This window comes from Lithobates pipiens, unplaced genomic scaffold (genome assembly GCF_037356315.1).
Source record: "Lithobates pipiens isolate NorthernLeopardFrog02 unplaced genomic scaffold, aLitPip1_a1.2 Scaffold_1, whole genome shotgun sequence".
In the NCBI taxonomy this organism is placed as follows: Eukaryota; Metazoa; Chordata; class Amphibia; order Anura; family Ranidae; genus Lithobates; species Lithobates pipiens.
Genome location: NW_027507685.1, coordinates 226,359,832 through 226,381,486, shown reverse-complemented (window position 1 = coordinate 226,381,486; position 21,655 = coordinate 226,359,832). Strand labels below are relative to the sequence as shown.

Genomic DNA, 21,655 nt, shown 5'->3' with positions numbered 1-21,655 from the left:
TGCACTGAGGAATGAAGTTGTCGAATTAGGTGTGTCACAGCCAAGTACTTGCAGGCACTCTGCTAGCATTACACCCATGTCTGATTGTAGCAGGCAAATTTCCCTGCCCCAGCTGCTCCCAGCCATCCACATGCCCACCGGTTGAATGCTAGCTTGGCTAAATTGCTAGCACTTCAACTGCTGCCTTTTCAGTTGGTAGACTCGGCCCCCTTCCATGAGTTTGTGCAATGTGCGGTTCCTCCTCATCCTCATCCAGAGACGGATGGAGTCAGTCTCATTTTTTGATCCACCTTAGGACATGTGGGATGTTTCACATGTTCCTGAGAGAAATAGGAACCAGCCAGTAGTTTGCTCTCAGTTTGACCACAAGAGCTGCACACTTCCAAATCAACACTTGTAACTCCACAGTACAGTCATAAGATGAATTATTATACTGCTGAACACAAATGCATGTGCAGTCTATTTCCTCTTTTCTACAATATTTTAGTCAATTTTTTTTTTTTTTTTTTTTTCACACCAGTTTTAAAGAAGCAAGATGAAGGCTCTTATCCCTTCCTTTATTGTATACCTTCTCGTACGTCTGAGCATTACAGCTGCAGGTAAGTGTTTTTTTAATGTTTTTGGGGTTGTATTCGATATGTGCAAAGAGAGATCACACATATACTTAAAATTATAACATTTATTAAAAGTAATGACAGATCCAGATAATAGAAAATATAATAAGAATACTTAACTAAAGATGCTGTTTTCGCTATGCGTCCTGTTTGCTGTTTTTACGCAACATGTCCGAGCAGGTTCAGACGCATGCATGTTACATGATGAAGCTTTGGATAAGACAAGCCTATTCCAGTTTGGGCAGTGGTAGATACAGGCTGGTATGTGAGCAAATTACCAATCAAAATTGTTTGGACTGTGATATCACCTTTTTAAGTGGGGGTAGTTGGCCTGGCCATCCTGCACACCTCAATATTTACATCAGTAAGGAGAAACAATACTTATGACAATACTTATGACGTTTTATGGCTCCTTGACCAAGATTATTAGAGGCTTTATTAGATATTTGTGAGGCCAACCTTAATAAAGGAATTTCAAATATACAATTTCCCCATCAGTAAGAAATTAACATAGATCTGTTTTATATCATATTAATGTACATTAAGTTCATTATGGAATAGACTTGGTGTTTGCACTTCTGCCCAACAACATTCAACTGTCTGCCCATCAAAATACAAGTAAAAAAATAAACAGTAGAGCGCCTTACACAATTGTATGGATATGTATAGGGAACACACGTAATTTGCAGAAAATGCATTTTTTTTTTATTTTAACAATAATTTTTAAATGAGACAATACTATATCTAAAAAACTCAACTTAATGATCAAATATTTCACTGTGGCTTTGCTATGCTTTTTAATTTTATTTATTAATAATTTTAGTTTTAACTGTTTGACCCAGCCAACTTCTCTTCATACTATGCAAAGTTAAAGGTGTACTGAAGGAAATGTGTTTATACTTTTTTTCTTGCTGTTACATTTAAGGCAGAACATCACTGTATCTTAGCATCACAAACAAAAAACACAGTTTCATTTATTTGTAATATTCAAAGCCAGTTTCTATACTTTATTTTGTTCTCCCTTTTTTTTTTTTTTTTTTTTTTTCTTCTTCTCGGCTTTCCTTCCACTAATTCTCCCCCCACACACACACACTTTTTTTTTTCTTTTTGTGTTCCATGTTCAGTTTGGTTTTGTTTACCCTATGTTAGTGGACAGGTCCACTCCTTTTACCCACCTTAATGCCAGGCTCAGGCATTCAGTGTTGCCCCTGGCCTTGGTCGGAGGGTCATTTTTAGTTCATAGTTTACACCCTATGGCGCATTCTGCTTCTGTGTTCTTGCATGAAATCTTTCATTGTATCTAAATTTCAATTCCCCCTGCGTGGGAATTTTGCATTTTCATTCTGTTCTCTCTTTGAATTTCAATAAAATCATTGTACCAGAAAAATAGTGTTGACTGAGAAGGTGTTGGAGAGGGTGATGTTCCTCTTTAAAGACTTTTACTAATTTAACCACTTGCACTCCAGATTCCCCCAACCCCCCCATGACCAGTCCATTTTTGTGTTACTGCACTGCGTTATTTTAACTGACAATTGTGCGGTCGTGCAACGCTGCACCCAAATAAAATTGTCCTTTTTTTCCCCCCACAAATTGAGCTTTCTCTTGGTGGTATTTGATCACCTCTGCAGTTTTTTTATTTTTTGCGCTATAAACAAAAAGGCAACTTTGAAAAAAAAAAATATATATTTTTTTACTTTGTAATAAAACATATCCAATTAAAAAAATAGAAAAAAAAATTCAAATTTCTTCATCAGTTTAGGTCAATGTGGATTCTCCAACATAAGTTTTATAGCATCTACAAACTGATATATTTATGCAATTTTTATTTCTTTCAATTTTTTTTTTTTACTAGTAATGACGGGGATCAGCGACTTCTTATAGCAGAACTGGGATATTGCGGCAGATAAATCGAATACTAAGTGACATTTTTTTGGGGACTTGGACTTTTTGTCACTGTACTAATGACACTGGCAGGGAAATGTGTTTTGAAGGAGTTTTTACTAACTGTGTGGGGGAGGTGCTTGTACTGTGGGAAGAGATATGTGTTCCCGCTTAGCAAAAACACAGGATCTCTACCACCCTTTCTCACAGAACGACGATCTACCTTGTTTGCATAGGCAGACTGCTATTCTGTCTCTCTTGGGAACGATCGGCAGGTCCCGACGGACATCGCCTCTGCCAGACCCGCCGATTGGCTCCCGTTGTGTCTAATAACAGCAAGAGCAGGTCGCTAGTGCAACCCAGACCCGGAAGTGCAGGATCATGTACAGGCAAGGGTCAGCAAGCAAGTAAACAAATTTAGGGTTGGATTCTGATTTACATTGTAGAAAAATGTAGAAAAATGTTAGGGTTTACATACATTGTATTGACATTTTTGTACAACCACAAGAATTTTAGTCTTTTATTTGCTTCCTTTTTGATCAGTTAGTTATTAAAAAGCCACATATAGGAAGTAAAATGAGATTTCAGTCCCCCTTTAGTTCCAATCTTATGTAGAAACTGCGACTTTAAAATGATACTATACATGTGAAAATGAGTGAGATGCTTTTGGAAGCAATGGATTTGAAAAATTACTCTCCAAAGTTAGAGGCCCTGTTACGTGCCCTTAAATATTCTGCACACCATGAAGAATATTTGTAACAGCTGGGCAGCAGCAATCTGGCTAATTTTAAATGGGTTAGCATATAAACCAGTCGTGGATCTCGATCGATCGATCACAGCGCTGATCCTCTCGCACTGAAGCCACCTCCTGTGGCTCTAAATCGATCAATCACTTGCACTCCCCCCCACACGATCAGTGGCCTTACCTTAAACTGCGGTAGACGTGCGGGGAGGAGTACGAGGCGGCGGTGTACTGCTGAATCCGGGGTAGGCTGCTGCCAAGGTCGATGCTTCTTCTCCCAGCCAAACAGGAGGAGGGACCTGAGACCCATCCTAAGACTCCCAGCCAATTGGGTCTAAGGAGCTGCTTCCTGATTGGCTGGGAGGAGTGAAATCAGTGCTCTGCACCCCAAGCTCACTTTTTTAAGCCAATTAGAGCCTCAGGCTCTAATCACATGCTTAAAAAACCCTCAAACATTTAAATCCATGCATCCGGCGCCCTGCATGTAGATTAGGTGCTGGGAGCATTGGATTGGGGGGGGGGCACCCCTAATGGACAAGCCACCTCTGATAAAAATTCTTCTTTTGTAGATGACTTGTTTTTTAAAATTTGGCCCTGTGTTGTCACCTTGAGGAAAATTCATTAATTAGCTTAAAACTGATTTTTACAATATGGCACTGTAAATGAGTATGCCCAGCTTGATTTTTTTCCATCACAACGTTGGCCTTTTCTTTAACCACTTGCCTACTGGGCACTTAAACACCCCTCATGCCCAGACCAATTTTCAGCTTTCGGTGCTCTTACACTTTGAATGACGATTACTCATTCATGCAACACTGTACCCAAACAAATTTTTTGTCCTTTTTTTTTTCCCCACAAAGAGCTTTCTTTTGATGGTATTTGATCATCTCTGGGGTTTTTATTTTTTGCGCTATAAATGAAAAAAGACAAATTTAGAAAAAAGCGCATATTTCTTTGTTTCTGTGACAAAATTATGCAAATTAGAAATTTTTCTTCATAAATGTTGGCCACAATTTATACTGCTACATATCTTTGGTAAAAATAACCCAAATTAGTGGATATTATTTGGTCTTTGTGAAAGTTAGAGAGTCCACAAGCTGTGGTGTGAATCATACAAAATTGATCGCATCTGATGTACTGGTGGCCTATCTCATTTCTTGTGACCCCAACAAGTCAGGAAAGTACAAATACTTCTACCTTTTTGGAAAGTAGACATTCACACAGCAGAGCTCCGCCTGTGCAGGGCGCTGCCTCTGCGCGTTAATCTAAAAGTTCTTTGGTGTGGGCCTTTTTTGAGACGAGTGCATCAGATCGCACCGCTGCTATTTGCAACATATGTCTCAAGCGTATCTCGCGTGGCCAAAACATCAGCCGCTTGGGCACCACATGCTTGACCAGACATATGTTGACCTGCCATGCAGCTCGTTGGCAAGCGTACCTCAAAGACCCACACCAAAGAACAAAGCGGACCTCTCCTTGCTCCTCATCAGCTGGGATCTCCAACCCCACTAGACCTTCAGTCCCCTCTGAAACCTGCTCTGAGAGGAATGAAGGTGTAGAATTAGGTGTGTCGCAGCAAATTGCTTCCGGGCACTCTGCTAGCAGTACACCCATGTCCGATTATAGCAGGCAAATGTCCCTGCCCCAGCTGCTGGACCATCGAAAGAAGTTCACTCCCAGCCATCCACATGCCCAGCGGTTGAATGCTAGCTTGGCTAAATTGCTAACACTTCAACTGCTGCCTTTTCAGTTGGTAGACTCAGCCCCCTTCCGTGAGTTTGTACAATGTGCGGTTCCTCAGTGGCAGGTCCCCAAACGCCACTTTTTCTCACGGAAAGCGATTCCGGCTCTCTACTGGCATGTGGAAGGCAATGTCCTTGCCTCGCTGGACAGGGCGGTCAGCAGTAAGGTGCATATTACCGCTGACTCATGGTCCAGCAGGCATGGACAGGGACGTTACCTGTCTTTCACGGCCCATTGGCAGCTGGGAAGGATGCAGGACAAGATGCAGTAGTGTTGGAGGTTGTTCTGCCACCACGCTTCCACGCCTCCAAAATGCTACTATTGGTTGTGACAAACCTCTCTCCTCCACCCCCTCTTCTTCTTCCTCCATGGCCTCTTCCAGTGCTCTGTCCTCAGAACCAGCGGTGCTCCGTAGGCGTTCCAGGGGCTACACAAGTACGCAGGCAAAGCGATTCCATGCCGCGCTAGCGCTGGTTTGTTTGGGGGACAGGACCCATACTGGGGCAGATATTTTGTCAGCTGTGCAGGGGCAGGCCGAGAGCTGGTTGACGCCACGCCAGCTTAAGCCAGGAATGGTGGTTTGCAACAATGGCACCAACCTCCTCACCCGCCCTCCGACAGGGACAACTGACCCATGTGCCCTGTGCGGCTCACGTCCTCAACCTGGTGGTGCAGCGGTTCTTGGGCAGGTACCCGGGCTTACAGGATGTCCTGAAGCAGGCCAGGAAAGTCTGTGTGCATTTCCGCCGATCATTTAATGCCTGTGCTTGGGTGGCTGAGCTCCAAAAGGAGTTGAACCTGCCCAAGAACCGCCTTATATGGGACATGCCCACCAGGTGGAACTCAACGTTGGCCATGCTGCAGCGGCTGCACATGCAGCAGAGGGCCATCAATGAGTACCTGTGCGACTATGGCACCAGGACAGGGTCAGGGGAGCTTGTTTTTTTCTCACCACGCCAGTGGGGCATGATCAGGGATTCATGCACTGTCCTGTCACCGTTTGAGGGGGCCACAAGGATGGTGAGCAGTGACAGTGCATGCATCAGTGACACTGTACCTCTTGTCCACCTCTTAGAGCATACGCTGTGTGGAATAATGGACAGGGCACTTGAGGGAGAACAGAGGCAGGAAGAGGAGGACTTCTTTGCCTCTCAAGGCCCCCTTTATCCAGACAGTGTTCCTGCTATGCCACCCATCACCCAGGAAGAAGAGGAGGGAGGAGGGAGGAGGCTTGTAGAGATGATTTACAGTCCCAAGAAACCCGTGGACTTGTACGTGGCTGGGAGAAGGTAGCTGCGGATCATGTTGTCCTTAGTGACCCAGAGGACTCCGGACCGAATGCCTCAGTTAACCTACGCTGCATGGCCTCCCTGATCCTGCAAAGCCTGCGGAAGGATCCTTGTATTTTTCGGATCAAGGAGAGGGACCATTACTGGCTGGCCACTCTCCTTGATCCATGGTACAAGGGTAAGGTTGCCGACCTTATCTTGCCATCGCAGAGGATGAGAGATATCCGGGAGGCCTTGCAGAAAGGTCTGCAATGCGTTCCCAGAGACTGGGAGGTTAAAAACTCCTGGTCCTGGACAACGCGTTGCTGAGGCATTGGTCAGAAGGAGCGGTGGAGAAGGTGGCCGTCTGGCGCGTTCAGACAATTTTTTTAGTCCACAGCCCCAAGGTATGATCGGTTCCAGCAACCATCGCCAGCGTCTGATTTACATGGTGCAGGAATACCTAGGGGAAAGGTCAGACTTGGACACCTTTCCCACCGAACATCCTATGGCTTACTGGGTCTTGAGGATGGATCACTGGCCAGAGCTTGCACAGTAAGCAAATGAGCTACTGGCCTGTCCTTCATCCAGCGTTCTTTCGGAACGCACCTTCAGTGCTGCTGGTGGCTTTGTTACCAATCACAGGGTGCGCCTGTCCACCTACTCAGTTGATCGACTGACCTTCATCAAGATGAATCAGTCTTGGATCACCACCAGCTACCAAGCACCTGAAGCTGATGTAACCGAATCATTTTTTTTTTTTTAAATATCACATCCCTTCAAGACTGCCTATGCTGATGCTGAGTGACTGCCCTGTTATGTTGATTGTTTATCCTCTTCCTCCTCCGCTGATATGTTGGAAGAACATTTTTGTTTCTGGGTGATGCCACCAGCCCAATTTTTCAGCCCCTGTTTTTCAGCCCCTGTTTAACAGGGGCGTTTAATTACAATTTTTGATGCAATGCTTTGCAGCAGGGCTCATTCCTGCACCACAACTAGAGTATATGGGAGAGGTTGCAGTGTCGTGGCACCAGCACCAGTGCCTAAGGCCCAATTTTTCTGCAACTGTTTAACAGGGGCATGTAATTACAATTCTTGATATAATATTTCACAGGAGGGCCCGTTCCTGCGCCCACCCAGAGTAACTGTGAGGACTTATAGTGTTGTGGCACCAGCACCACAACCACCAAAGGTCAATTTCTACCACTGTTCAACAATGGCATGTAATTACAATTCTTGATATAATCGTTCACAGCAGGGCGCTCCAGCACCCACCAAGAGTCACTTTGAGGGCAACACCAACACCTTGTTCCGCCATTTCTGCAGAGCATATAGGGCAGGCCCCTACTTTCAAACATCCAACTTACAAACGTTTCCTACTTGCAAACGGAAGGAGACAACCGGAAGTGAGATGAAAAAAGACAGACGGCAAAACAAATTATACAGGGGTGATAACCCTTCCCTATGTTTTCCACTTTAAAAATGTACCAGTTCAAAATTAAAAACAGATTCTACTTAACACAACAAATCTACACAGTCCCTGTCTTGTTTGTACCGCCTGTATACTGCTGTTTTGAGTATATAGGGCCTGGGGGCCCCACGTCTTTCCTTTTTTTAATATGAGTACGGGGTTCCCCTTAATATCCATACAAGACCCAAAGGGGCTGGTAATGGGCAGGGGGGGCTACCCATGCCATTTTTCTCAATGATTTTCATCCATATTGCCGGAACCAGATATTACATTAAAAACGCAAGCAGTTTGAAATGACTTTTTTTTCTGTTAAATGTCGTTTTTTTTTTTTTTTTTTTTTTTTTTTTTTTTTTGTGCAGGGACTGTTCTAAACACGGGAAACACGTGGCACTTCACAGGCATACTATAGACACCCCCAGGCACAATATTTAAATGAATATTTCACTTTTTTTTTTTTTCACTTTAATCGTCATTAAAATCCCAATATCTAACGAGTCACATGACATCGGGGAGGGAAAATGGCTAATTGGGGCCAATTTGTAAATTTTCACTTAGGGGTGTACTCACTTTTGTTGCCAGCGGTTTAGACATTAATGCGTGTGAGCTATTTTGAGGGGACAGTAAATTTACACTGTAATGCCCTGTACACACGATAGGATTTTCCGACAACAAGATCCATTTTTTTTTTTTTCCGGCAGATGTTGGCTTAAACTTGTCTTGCACACACACAGTCACACAAATCTTGTTGGAAATTCCGAACATCAAGAACGCAGTGACATACAACATGTACGATAATCTGAGAAAAATGAAGTTCAATAGCCAGTGCGGCTCTTCTGCTTGATTCCGAGCATGCGTGGAACTTTGTGCGTCGGAATTGTGTTCATACATTTGGAATTTACGAGAACAGATTTTGTTGTCGGAAAATTTGAGATCCGGATCTCAAATTTTGTGTGTTGGAAATTCCGATGGGAAATGTCCAATGGAGCCTACACATGGTCGGAATTTCCGACAACAAGCTCCCATCAAACATTTTCCATCGGAAAATCCTACCCTGTGAAAGGGGCATTATACAAGCTGTACACTCACTACTTTACATTGTAGCAAAGTGTAATTTCTGAAGTGTTGTCACATGAAAAGAAAAAATTAAATATTTACAAAAATGTGAGGGGTGTACTCACTTTTGTTATATACTGTATATATAGATGGTCCATATACTTGGTGAAGAGTTATTCATTTTCAGGCCATAACAGAGGACAAGGTGCACTATACGTCTGGAGGAAGAAAGATTTAACGTTTACATACAGAAAGGTTTTCTTATGCCGTGTACACACGATCGGAAATTCCGCCAGCAAAAGACCGATGTGAGCTTTTGGTCAGAAAATGCGACCATGTGTATGTTCCATCAGAATTTTTCTGTTGGCATTTGGGCCAACAAAATATTGGGAGCTGGTTCCGTCTCCGACAGAAAAAGTTTCTATCAGAAAAGACTTTCACCTGTATGAAATTCCGACGTGCAAAAAAACATGCATGCTCATAATCAAGTACGAGACTGACGTGCTCTGTCTGGTAAAACTAGAGTTTGTAATGGAGATGGCACATTCGTTACGCTGCAAATTATTGGATCTTTTAATGCAGCACATTATTTTGTTCTTTATAATGCTAGAAGAATGAATTTGTTTTGCGGCTCATTTGTTTTTTTTTTTTCGGTGTCAAGTTCCCACAGCACCATTATTATCTTGTATTTTTTAAGCTCAAGGAAGTTGGTGTCCCTTGTTAATTTGACATTGTATTTTGAAAATGTACCTGTCTACTCGCAATCAAACAATCAAATTTGAATAAAAACACATAGGCAAGTATTTTCCTAACCCAAAATCTCCATTTTATTCTGGCTCATAGTAACAAAATAAAGATTGAAGGCAACACTGGAGAAACTGCTTCATCTGGGCTCCTCAACTTCTTCCAGGATGGAAGGCCCAGGTTGGTCCTCGGAAGCCTCAGCTGGGGTTGAGGGAAGGGTGGATGGAAGGGGGGCGGGAAGGGTAGAAAGTGATTCCCTGGCTTCAATCTGGTCTTCCAGAAACCGCATCCTGTTGTAGTACCACAGACCGGGTACATACACGTCTTCTGCTGCTGCTCCTGATCTCATGGAAGCCTGGATCTTATTAAGCTCCTTCCTATATGTGCTTCTCAAGCTACCAATTTTCCTCTCCACAAAGTCGATGTCTGCATCAGGGACCTGCGTCTTCACAAATTGCAGTGGTGCCTTCCTAGCTGGTTTGTTTCTATATAAAGGTTTTTTTACCTCCCACAAATTTTTCATATCCCTGTATTTATCTATGAATTGGGCCGTGAATTCCAGGTCTTTTGAATTGTTTCATATTTTCTGCAAGACAAAACACAAGAAAAAAAAACACTAATATCAGACTAAACTCTCCTAATCTTATACCAATATAGGCCTCAATCTCTAATCAGTATAGGCCACTGATGTCCCAAGTTCAAATGTTACCTTCATTATCACGATCCACACTTCCTCCACTAACACATGCGACACAAGCGTGTTAGCTTTATATACACTGCGCATGCATGAAACTGCGTCCGCGTCACCCACCCCTGATGGTCTTTTTGAGAATCTTCCCAACCCCTTCTCTTTCGGCGCAGTGGGAGATGACATGGCGGAGACACAGCAGGTGTGTAATAGCAGTAATGAGGAGGAAAGCCTGGAGCAAGAAACGTCCCAATCCTGCACGAGATTTAAGGCCTCAAATATGTCCTTTGGAGAGATGGTGGACATCTTGAAGAGGGCTAACTATGACGGGAAGTATGGACCTTACCTAAACCCAAATCTGAGAAAGGCCAAGATCATGATTAAAGTTGTGAAGAGTCTGCACAGGAATTTTGAGGTACGACGATCCAAGGAGCAATTAAGGAAATGCTGGTCAAAACTGAAATTGAGGGAGCAGGATCAGTATAGAAGGATCAAGAGTGCATGTAAAAAGTAAGTAGTTTGTCCTCTGTCCCTATTATTATTATTATTATTATTATTATTATTATTATTATTATTTGCATGCTGCTCCATGTGCTTTTCTTTACTGTTGTACAGTTTTATTTTTTTTCCACAAAAATTTTTTATTATTCAAAGATTAAGTAATCACATACATGTCATAGCAAACGGGTACAGAAAGGTAGCATCAATTACTGTGCGGTACAATGACAAATCGCATAGAAGCAAAACACTCAAATTACTAGACATGAAGAGATAGAGTACACAATGTACTATGCAGATATAACTAATAAACGGATAGATTTAGTGTATTTACTACCAACAGTTACGTGCTCCCGAGAGGCTCCAGTCTAGTGGTGGCTAGTTTAATCAAGAGTAGACAGTGACCACGGGGACCACCAATGCTCGGTCCTCTCGTGGCCTCGAAGGGATTATGAAACTTGCATATAGGTTTATGAGGTGTGACGTGCCTCCCGGTATCATTACTTCACGGGGTGAGGGGCAATCTTGTTGGGTAGTGTGTTAATGAAATGGAGTATACCTATGGGGAGTTAAAAGAAAAAGGGGGTAAAAGTGGGAAAAGGAGGGGAAGACATGGGGAAGGAGGGAGCAAGGAGGTCCATAAGGGGGACCCAAGAGGGGCATCAGTGTAGGGTTAGGGGGGAAGGGGTGAGATATAGGGAGTATGGGGGGCCGCTCCTCTTCCCGGCCCCATTACAACATTCAGACCCAGCCAGGGTCCAGCAGGCCCACGTGGTGGAGAATTTCTGCATGCGATCCTGGGAGGTATAGATCAGTTCCTCTATCTCCTCAATTTTAGCGATCCTTGTCAGGCAGTCTCTAATATTCTAAAATTGGGGTCTTATTGGAGCGCCAAAGCGCAGGAATGCATAGTCTAGCAGCATTTACCATGTGCATGGCCAGGGATTTGTGATATGCCCGTTTAGTCAAAGAAGTGTGATGGAGGAGATACTGAGCAGCATTAAAATCAAGGGTGTATGTGGTGACTTGTGCTATAATGGCGTGTACTTCTTTCCAGAATGGTTGTAGCATGGCGCATTCCCACCATATGTGGAGCATAGAGCCTTCTTCTTTATTACACCTCCAACATACATTTAGGATTGAGGGAGAGAATTTATGTAAGCGGGATGGTGTCCTGTACCACTTTGTGATAATCTTGTAGCCGTTTTCTTGAATGGCTACATTCAGTGAGCCTGTATGTGCATACGTGGCAATAGTACCCCAGTCATCGTCAGTGAATGAGATTTGCAGGTCCCTACCCCATGATGCTTTAGGGGGATCAGTCTGAAGGGTGTGGGATTCGTCTTGGAGGATAGAATAGATCTGGGATATTAGATGTCTTTGTGGTGTGGTTTGGGAGTGAAGAGATTCGAATGGGGTGAGTCGTCTTGTCCAAACGTCGGTGTGACTCTGAGAGGTGAAGAAGTGCATTAATTGCCTATAGGTCCAAAAGGGAAACTCCTTCGTGAGTGAGGTAGTCTTAAGTGCGTCATAGGATCTTAGTCGTCCTTTGTGAAAGAATTGCTGAGCTAAGACGTCATCATGTGGCCATTCCTGCATAAGAAACGTGGTCGACTCCCCTGGAGAGAAGTCAGGGTTTCCCCTCAAGGGGGTCAATGGGCCTAGGTATGAGGAGAGATGGTGGGAGGCCACCGCTTTCTTGAAGGCCAGCAATGAGGTGTGGATGAGCGGATGGGTCTTGACGGAGTGGGGCCAGTGCTTCGGTGAGAGCCAGGGAAAAGTGTGCAATGGGTAACCTGAGAAGGAGCTTTCCAAGGCCACCCAAGTCTTCCCTCTCCTATGAGCTTTCCAGTCCACCAATCTCGTCAGGTGGCATGCTAGGTAGTAATGGTATAAATCAGGTAAGCCAATGCCACCCTTGGTCTTAGGGCGCGTCAGGCGAGCGTATTTAATACGGGGAGCGGTGCCTCTCCAGATAAACAGTGTGCATAACTTCTTGTATGCCAGAAAAAAAGACGGGGGTAATTGGATTGGAATGGTCTGTAGGAGATATAATATGCGTGGAAGGATTATCATTTTTATTAAGGCAGAGCGGCCAAACCATGAAACATTAAGGTTTTCCCAGTTCTTCAAGTCAGTTTGGATCCTGGCTAGGGCCGACAGGTAATTGTGGGCATAAAGACCCACCGTTCCCTTGGTGAGTTGAATACCAAGGTAGGTGATCGCTTCCCTCTTCCACTGAAAGGGAAAGGAGTCTTGGCAGTGAGATACGTCCTGTGGGGGTAGAGAGATGTTGAGGGCGTGGGATTTAGAATAATTGATTTTGAGGTTGGATAAGAGTCCAGAAGTCTTAATGTCCTTTAAGAGGTTAGGTAGAGATGTCCGGGGCGTTTGGAGGGTCAATAAAATATCATCCGCGAATGCGGCAACCTTGTATTCCCTACGGTTAATAAAGATCCCTTGGATGTCCGTGTTGGCACGTATTCTGTTGAGAAGAGGTTCCAATGTTAGGACAAATATCAGGGGGGATAATGGGCATCCTTGTCGAGTGCTGTTACTTATGGGGAAGGCGTTTGACAGGAGGCCGTTGGCTCTCACCCTTGCGGAAGGATTTGTATATAGAGCATTGATATATGCGAGCATACGGGGGGAAGGCCAATGGCCCTCAAAACCTCGCGCATATAGTCCCAGGCCACCTTGTCAAATGCCTTCTCTGCGTCAAGTGAAAAAAGGAATCCCTCAGTCTCGCTTGTAGAGAGGCAGTGTTGGATATTTAAAGTCCGGATAGTATTGTCCCTAGCCTCTCTCCCCAGAACAAAACCCACCTGGTCGGGGGAGACGAGGCCAGGGACAAGAGGCGAGAGTCTATTTGCTATCATCTTTGCATAGAGCTTGATATCCACGTTCAGTAGAGAAATAGGCCTGTAGTTAGAGACCTGAGAAGGGTCTTTACCCTCTTTGGGGATGACGGCTATATGGGCTCCTAGCATGTGCCCCGCAGGGGTAGCGGGGTTCGCAAGAGAGTTCAGAGTCGTCAGCAGTCGCGGAGAGAGTATGTCAGAGAAGCTTTTATAGTAGGTAAGGGGGAAGCCACCAGGGCCCGGACTTTTGCCCGGCTTCATTTGTTTGATGGCGAGGGATAATTCCTCGGTGGAAAATGGTTGGTCTAAGGTCGTGGTCTGCTGCGGGGTAATTGGGTTGAGGCTATATTGGGATAAGAAGTCTCTTATTTGTGAAAGTCGGTCAGGTGCGTCAGGAGGCCCAACGTTGGCCTCTGGTAGATTATAGAGTGCAGAATAGAATTTTTCAAAGTGCGCTGCTATGTCTTCATTTTTAGAGAGGAGAGAGCCCTGGTTGTCTCAGAGAGTGTGAATTATAGACGAGGTTTTAGCTGTTTGAATCGTGCGTGCCAACAGCCGCCCACTCTTATTGCCGTGTTCATAGAACACTCTATGTTGAAGGACATATCTACGTCTGGTTCGTTTGCCCAGTTCATCTAACAGAGAAGAACGGGCGTATAAGAGGTCTTGCAGTGTGGCTTGCAGGGTCGATTGCTTATGTGCTGTTTCAAGTCTCTTGATTGTGCTAATAAGGGACGCGATCTTTTCTTGGTGTTGTCTTTTGGCCTTTGCAGCCATGGAGATAAGTTTCCCCCCCCTCATTTATGTGCTTCCCAGAGTGAGATGGGTGAAACTTCAGGGGAAGTATTCTCCTGAAAGTAAAGGCGTAGTTTGGCGTTTAGGTGTTGTAAATTTTCTGGGTCTTTTAAAAGGGAAGGGTTCAGCCTCCAGGTCTTGGATATAGTTTTAGAGTCGGGGAAAGTAAGGGTCATTGTTATGGGGTGGTGGTCAGAAAGGAACATTGGTTCTATCGTAGCTTGGGAGAAGAGTGAGAGGTCGGTCTGGGAAAGAAATATGTAATCTATTCTGGAATATTTCTGATGTGGGTGGAAATAAAAGGCGTAGTCCTTGTCCGTCGGGAACATGGTGCGCCAAGTGTCGTGGAGAGTCAAGTTCTGTAGTTGAACTTTAATCTGTCTTAGAGCTCGGTAAGGAAGTGTCGAGGCTCCCGTAGAGGAGTCCAGGGCCGGATTGAGTGGGACATTGAAGTCTCCCCCCAGGATTAGGATACCCTCCTTAAATGAGGACAAAAGATCACAAGCCGTCCTAAAGAAGGCCACTTGGTGTTCATTCGGACAGTAGATATTAGCCACCGTAATAGGCTTGGAAGCGTATGTGCCTTTGATAAAGATATATCTACCATCCTGATCACTCAAGGTATCAGTTAGTTGGAAATCAGCAATTTTGGAAATAAGTATAGATACCCCCTTAGGCCGCGTACACACGCGCGGACTGTTTGCCCAACCTTGTTCGTCAAACAGTTTCGGCAAACAGTCCGCTCAAAATTTGCATGAGCGGACTTGCCCACACACGAGCGGACTGTTTCAGCGAACTGTTTGCCAAACAGTTCGCTCAACTTTTGAAATGAACGGACTCGCCCACGTAAGGAGGCAAATCCGCCCATTTCGAGCGCGTGTACAGGTAGGCGGGGCCCGCGAAGGAGACGTCGCGGGCTCCACCGCCTGGAATGGGCTTAAAGGGGAACCCCAACGCCGAAAAAAATCGGCGTGGGGGTTCCCCCAAAGTCCACACCAGACCCTTGTCCGAGCACGCTACCCGGCCAGCCAGGATGTCATAGTCCCCATGTGACATCAACCCATGTGACCAACCCATGTGACATATACCATGCGACACCGCCCCATTGTCACTATATAAGTGACCGCACAGCGCGGCTCTGGCATTCCGGCCGGAGAGCTCGTCGAGTCAACATCTCCAGGAGAAGAAGAAGAAGAAGAAGAAGAAGAAGAAGAACGGAAGGCGGCGACGACAGCGGCGACAGAAGACCGGGCCACCGCCTGTAAAAGAGCTACAAGAAGGCGCGGTGGCCCGGCAGAAGAACCGAAGGCGGCGACAGAAGAACGGAAGGCAGCGGCGACAGAAGACCGGGCCACCGCCTGCAAAAGAGCTACAAGAAGGCGCGGTGGCCCGGCAGAAGAACCGAAGAGGGGGACAAGACCCCCGAAGTCGGGAGAAGAGGCCGGCGGCGGGGAGGAAGAAAGCCGGACTCCTCCGCTAGCAAAAGAGCTACACACAGATAGCGGAGGAGTCCGGCGAGAAGACCCCCGAAGACGGAAGACCCCCGGAGCTGTGCAATAAAATATTTTTTCCCTGTGTTGTGTTTTTTTTTGTACTTTATTTCACAGGTGAATGGGTAGGGGTACATTGTACCCCATACTCATTCACATAGGGTGGGGGGCCGGTATCCGGGGGCCCCCTTCTTAAAGGGGGCTCCCGGATTCCGATAAGCCCCCCGCCCGCAGACCCCGACAACCAACGGCCAGGGTTGTCGGGAAGAGGCCCTTGTCCTCATCAACATGGGGACAAGGTGCTTTGGGGTGGGGGGGGCCGCGCGGCCCCCCCTTTCCCAAGGCACCCCCCATGTTGAGGGCACGCGGCCTGGTACGGCTCAGGAGGGGGGGCGCACTCGCTCGCCCCCCTTTCCTGGCCGGCCGGGTAGCGTGCTCGGACAAGGGTCTGGTGTGGACTTTGGGGGAACCCCCACGCCGATTTTTTTTTCGGCGTTGGGGTTCCCCTTTAAGCCCATTCCAGGCGGCGGAGCCCGCGACGTCTCCTTCGCGGGCCCCGCCTACCTGTACACGCGCTCGAAATGGGCGGACTTTCCGAGCGGGAACAGTTTGCTCATTTCGAAAGTAGCCTACACACGGGCGGACTGTTCGCTCAAACACAGTTTCAGCGGACAGTTTTTCGGAATTTCCGAAAGACTTTGTCCGTCCAACTGTCCGCTGAAACTGTCCGCTGAAAGCCCACACACGGGCGGACTGTCCGCCCAAACACTGTTCAGCGGACAAGGTTGGGCGAACAGTCCGCCCGTGTGTACGCGGCCTTAGTCTTGGAGGCAGGGTTGGTGGAATGAAACGTACGTTTGTACATATGATTCGTCAGCTTAGGGATCGCATCGGAGCGAAAGTGTGTTTCCTGTAGCATGATAAAGTGTGCTTTATGTTTAGACAAGGCTGAGAGAACCTGTGATCTCTTCTCCGGAAGGTTCAAGCCCTTCACATTGAGGGAGAGGCATTTCAGAGAGAGCTGTGTCTGCGTGTTCGAAACTTCCCGCATTGTGCTAGACTGCAAGGGCCTGGGATTATGATCGTAAGGAAAGGTAATTATATCGTAAAAAATAAAAAAAGTTTTTCTTTCTTTTCTTATATTTAGTGAGGATGGACTTTATGTCCCAAAAATGGGGGAGTAGGAAGAGGAGCGGCCCCGCGTAAGAAAGGGGGGAAGAGGAGCAGAGAAGGGGGAGGGGGGGGAAGGGAAGGGGGGGGTAAGGGCAGAAAATGGAACAAAGGGGAAGGAGGGGGAGAGGAGAGAAGGAGGGGGGAGAAAATATTCAGGAATTCAAGTAGATTTCTGACAGGGATTTGTACCGGAGGTGGACGTAGGCGTGCCTATCCACCTAATGGGGGAGAGCCGGGTTGTCAGCTCGGGTCAATGTGACCGTCTGTGTGGGGTCAGTAAGCTTGGGGAGGGTCAGGAGAAGTAGCACCGAGAAGGACAGGTATAGCAAACCGATAAGACAGAGGAATGTGTGTACTGTACAGGGCAGTACTCAATAATAGACGTTAGCATGGGGACTAACTCGCAGTGTAGGATGCTCGGCTTAGCTGTCACCTGCTGTGTGTAAGAGCAGTCCTCCAAAACCAGAGACGAGGGCCTGCTAGGTATACAAAGTCGGAGGGAGGCCGCCGTACAAGCATGTGATGTGTGGCAGTACAGGGAACACATGTAAATAACCAGTGTTGAAACTCAATTGCATCCTGAATATAAACGTATAGAGGCAAAATACCAAAGGCATAAGTAACATAAAGTACGCCTATTTCAGGCCCCATAAATATGAGGAGAGAAAGAGAGCGTGAACAAATAGCCTAACAAAATGGCAACATATTCGGGCGCCGTGCCGTCTGAGGAGTAACACGACAGCCGTGCAGTCCCACACAAAAAACAAACAAAAACAAGAACAAAACAAAATAAAACAAAAAGAGGGGGGGGGGTGGAGGAATGCAGGCAGAGGGGTCTACAATTACCATTACTGAGTCCTGAGAGTGAAATAGATGGTGGCATAGACCCGTTAAGGGAACAGGATTCCATAATATATCTCTAGCCTGTGAAGGTGCAGGTGCCCGAACAGTGACAGTACCTGGGTCCAAGTAAATGAGGACATCTAGAGTGCTTGCTTCAGAGGGTTCTTCCAGAGATGTCATCCTCACAGGGTGTTGAGAGTCAGATGGGTCTTCCAAAGAAGCCAGGCTTACAAGGTATTGAGAGTCATCGGCTTTTCGTGCCTAGAGCTGGTTGGAGAGACAAACAAAATGCCAAGAAGAAGAAAAAAAAAAAGGGGGGGGAAGGAGACAGCACCCGAACCAGGTGCTTATGTAGGTGGAACTGGTAAGCTCTGGCGCTGTCCTCAGGCGGGACCTTGAGGAAGAGAAAAAAAAAAGGTGTCAAGGCTAGTCATTTTGGCGATCTCGTCTTGGGGTGTCAGCAAGGTGTGCGCTGCGTGAGGAGAGATCTCTTCTGGACTGGCGGTCTCCAGGGGAGGTGGGGTCCAATCTGCGGCATCTGAGCTTGGTCGCTGGCTCTTAGGCGATGCGTTAAGGGCCACTGATTTCCACGGCTCAGTAGGAAAGTAAAAGGCACACCACTCCGGAATGTCCACCAGCGGTATGTCTAGCTGTTCGCAAAACATAGGTAAGTCCTCCGGGGTCCTGAGCAGTGCGGTGCGCCCTCTGGAGGTGGCTGAGAGACAAAATGGGAACTTCCATCTATACTGGATATTGCGTGTTCGCAGTATGTCCAGCAGGGGGCGTAGCGTGCGCCTGTTCTGCAAAGTTATTTGTGAGAGATCCTGGAAAAGTTTTACCTCTGCTCCTTTAAATAAAATACGTCCCCGTTCTCTCGCCTTCCTGAGGATTTCTTCCTTAAGAGGGAAGTTGACAATACAGCAGATAATGTCTCTAGGGGGTTTGGAGTCCCGGGGGGGGGGGGTCTCAGCGCACGGTGGATACGCTCCATCTCAATCGGGGTGTCTGCAGGCCGGTCCAGCAGGTTGTTAAAAATGGCACAGACTGTTTGTGGCATGGTGGCTGCATCTACACCCTCCGGAACCCCTCTCAGTCTAAGGTTGTGTCTTCGGCCCCTATTGTCCAAATCTTCCACTTGGCGGTGGATCTCATATATATATGGGGAAGTTGTGAATCAAAAGATCTTTGCACTTGTCTGATAGCTGCAGCCTGTAACTGGGAAGTGTCTTCTACTGCTGCTAGGCGGTGGTTCATAGCGTGTATGTCCGTCTTCAATTCAGCAATGGCAGACGTCAGGGTATGTTTAATATCCAGCGCAACGTTCTGCAGGTCCCTCTGGAGATCTAGGAGGCTAGGCGCCGCGGGGCTATCCGACGTCCGGTCCGCGGCGTACCTACGCGAGTCCGGGGATGTGGCCTGCGAGTCTCAGGAGGCCTGTGAGGCCTGCATCTCCGCGTGCTGGCCCGCCGGGCGGGAGCGGAACATCTCCGGGATGTTGTTCCCAAGTTGCGCCCCGGGGTCCTTAACAGTGCGGGGGGTCGAGGTGCTCCTATTAGACCTGCCCATGGTTGGTGCGCGTCTGGATCCTCTATTAAAGCGCCGTTTTCGTCCTCTCGGTGCGGGAGCTCCCTGTTTAGGCAGCCATCTCGAGTCCCGTCCAAGCCACGCCCCGTTGTACAGTTTTAAATGGCTACTTTCATGTTCGTGGGCACAGTAGTCGGTCGCAGTATACATTGTTCCGTTTGCAAAAGAAATACAATGTTTTTGGCAGATACAGGGCTAACTACATTTGGTCATGCTAATTTGTATTAAAAGAAGTTTAGGTCACTGTTGTCTAGATGTGTTTCAAACTAGAATGATTTGCAAACTTTATTCAGTGTAATGTAAGGAGAGGACACTCAGCAGCTGGTAACACATCTGGACTCAGGAGCACTAGTGTGGGACACCAGAAGCAACTTTTTACGGTGTCCCACACAATTTGGGGTGTGTCCATGTGTGAAACTTGTCCAAAAGGTAAGTATTCCAGCTTTGGTAAGGAACAAAATCATGTCTTCAGCTTGGAACTCTGCCAAAACCGACAATTGTACCCCACTTCCAAGCAATGTTTAAAATTCCTATTTCTAACAGGTCAGTGTCTGACAGCACATATTCAGGTAATAGATGTATGCCTGCATATTTATTATACATGGTGTGTATTTTTTCTTTTAGGTGATGTGCTTGTTGTGGAAGAACAATCTCCTAATTTAACCAGTGACAGTGCACAAAGGCTTATCCAGGACATAATGTTTTGTAGTTGTGATTTAGACATCATAAAACAAAAAACAAATGAGGTTGAACAAAAACTGAAGAACATGATTGCATAGCTCCCAACTGTCCCTGATTTGGAGCAATGTCCCTCTGCCCCTCTTTTCCCCTCATTTGTTCCACATTTTGATCTGATCTATAAAGATGTAGATAAAATGCACTTTTTATCATTCAAAAAGTGTTTCCCACTGCTCAACCTTTCATCAAATTTCTAAATTGCTGCATTTGTAAATTTTAAAAGCCAAAGTAAAGGAATAGTAGTGGTTAAAAATAAAGCACTTGAGGATTTAATTAACCTTCTTTTTTTTGGTTAATTCTCCTTTAACCACTTGCCGACCAGCGCATGCCGATGTACGGCGACAGAATGGCACAGGCAGGCAAATGGGCGTACATGTACATCCCTTTAAATTTGCCGCCCTGCCATCGGGAGCGCGCCGCCGGTGGCGCGCTCCCGCGCTGGTCGGGACCTCAGTGAGTCCGGTCGCGGGACCCGCGGACTCGATCGCCGCGGGCATACCCGCGATCGTCTCACGGAGCGGCCGAATGAAGAAATGCCGTTGTAAACAGAATTTCTCCATTCTGCCTAGCAACTAGTGACGCTGATCTCTGCTCCATGTGATTGGAGCAGAGATCAGTGTTCACTAAATGAAAGCCCAACCCCCCCACAGTTAGTAACACACCCCTAGGAACACTTAACCCCTACACTGCCATCCACTGGTTAACCCCTTCACTGCCAGTGTCATTTACACAGGAATCACTGCATTTATATAGCAGTGATTACTGTATAAATGACAATGGTCCCAAAAATGTGTCAAAAATGTCCGATGGGTCCCCCACAATGTCGCAGTCACAATAAAAATCGCTGATCGCCGCCATTACTAGTAAAAAAAAAAAATAATAAAAAATTATTAATAAAAATGCTATAAAACTATCCCTATTTTGTAAACGCTATAACTTTTGTGCAAACCAATCAATAATCGCTTATTGTGATTTTTTTCTTTGACCAAAAATATGTAGAAGAATACGTATCATCCTAAACTGAGGGGAAAAAAAAAATTTTTATATATTTTTGGCGGATATTTATTATAACGAAAAGTAAAAAATAATGCGTTTTTTTTTCAAAATTGTCGCTCTATTTTTGTTTATAGCGCAAAAAATAAAAACTGCAGGGTGATCAAATACCACCAAAAGAAAGCTCTATTTGTGGGAAAAAAGGACGTCAATTTTGTTTGGGAGCCACGTCGCACGACCGCGCAATTGTCAGTTAAAGCGACACAGTGCCGAATTGCAAAAAGTGGTCTCGTCTTTGACCAGCAAAATGGTCCGGTCTGAAAGTGGTTAAAGAAGTGACAGGAGGCGTGTCCTATGCCTACATACGTTTGCTAGTAGGTGTCATTCCCATCTCAAAATGTTGGGAGGTATGTGATTGATGTACTAGGAAGAATACAAATACCAACAAAATTACACCATTTGATATTATTTGGAAC

At 46.1% G+C, this 21,655-nt stretch overlaps 1 protein-coding gene across 2 annotated transcripts in view; it reads left to right on the top strand.

Moving 5' to 3' along the window:
* Positions 1 to 312: 312 nt before the first annotated feature.
* Positions 313 to 21,655, top strand: part of LOC143983860 (antigen-presenting glycoprotein CD1d-like) — a 66,032-nt gene continuing 44,689 nt past the window's right edge. The window contains exon 1 of one of the 2 annotated variants that reach the window (XM_077483973.1): positions 313 to 599. In XM_077483973.1, coding sequence (XP_077340099.1) covers positions 536 to 599 — 64 coding nt within the window. In that variant the 5' untranslated portion in view covers positions 313 to 535. The remainder of the gene's footprint in view (positions 600 to 21,655) is intronic. The other variant, XM_077483965.1, reaches the window with a different exon arrangement.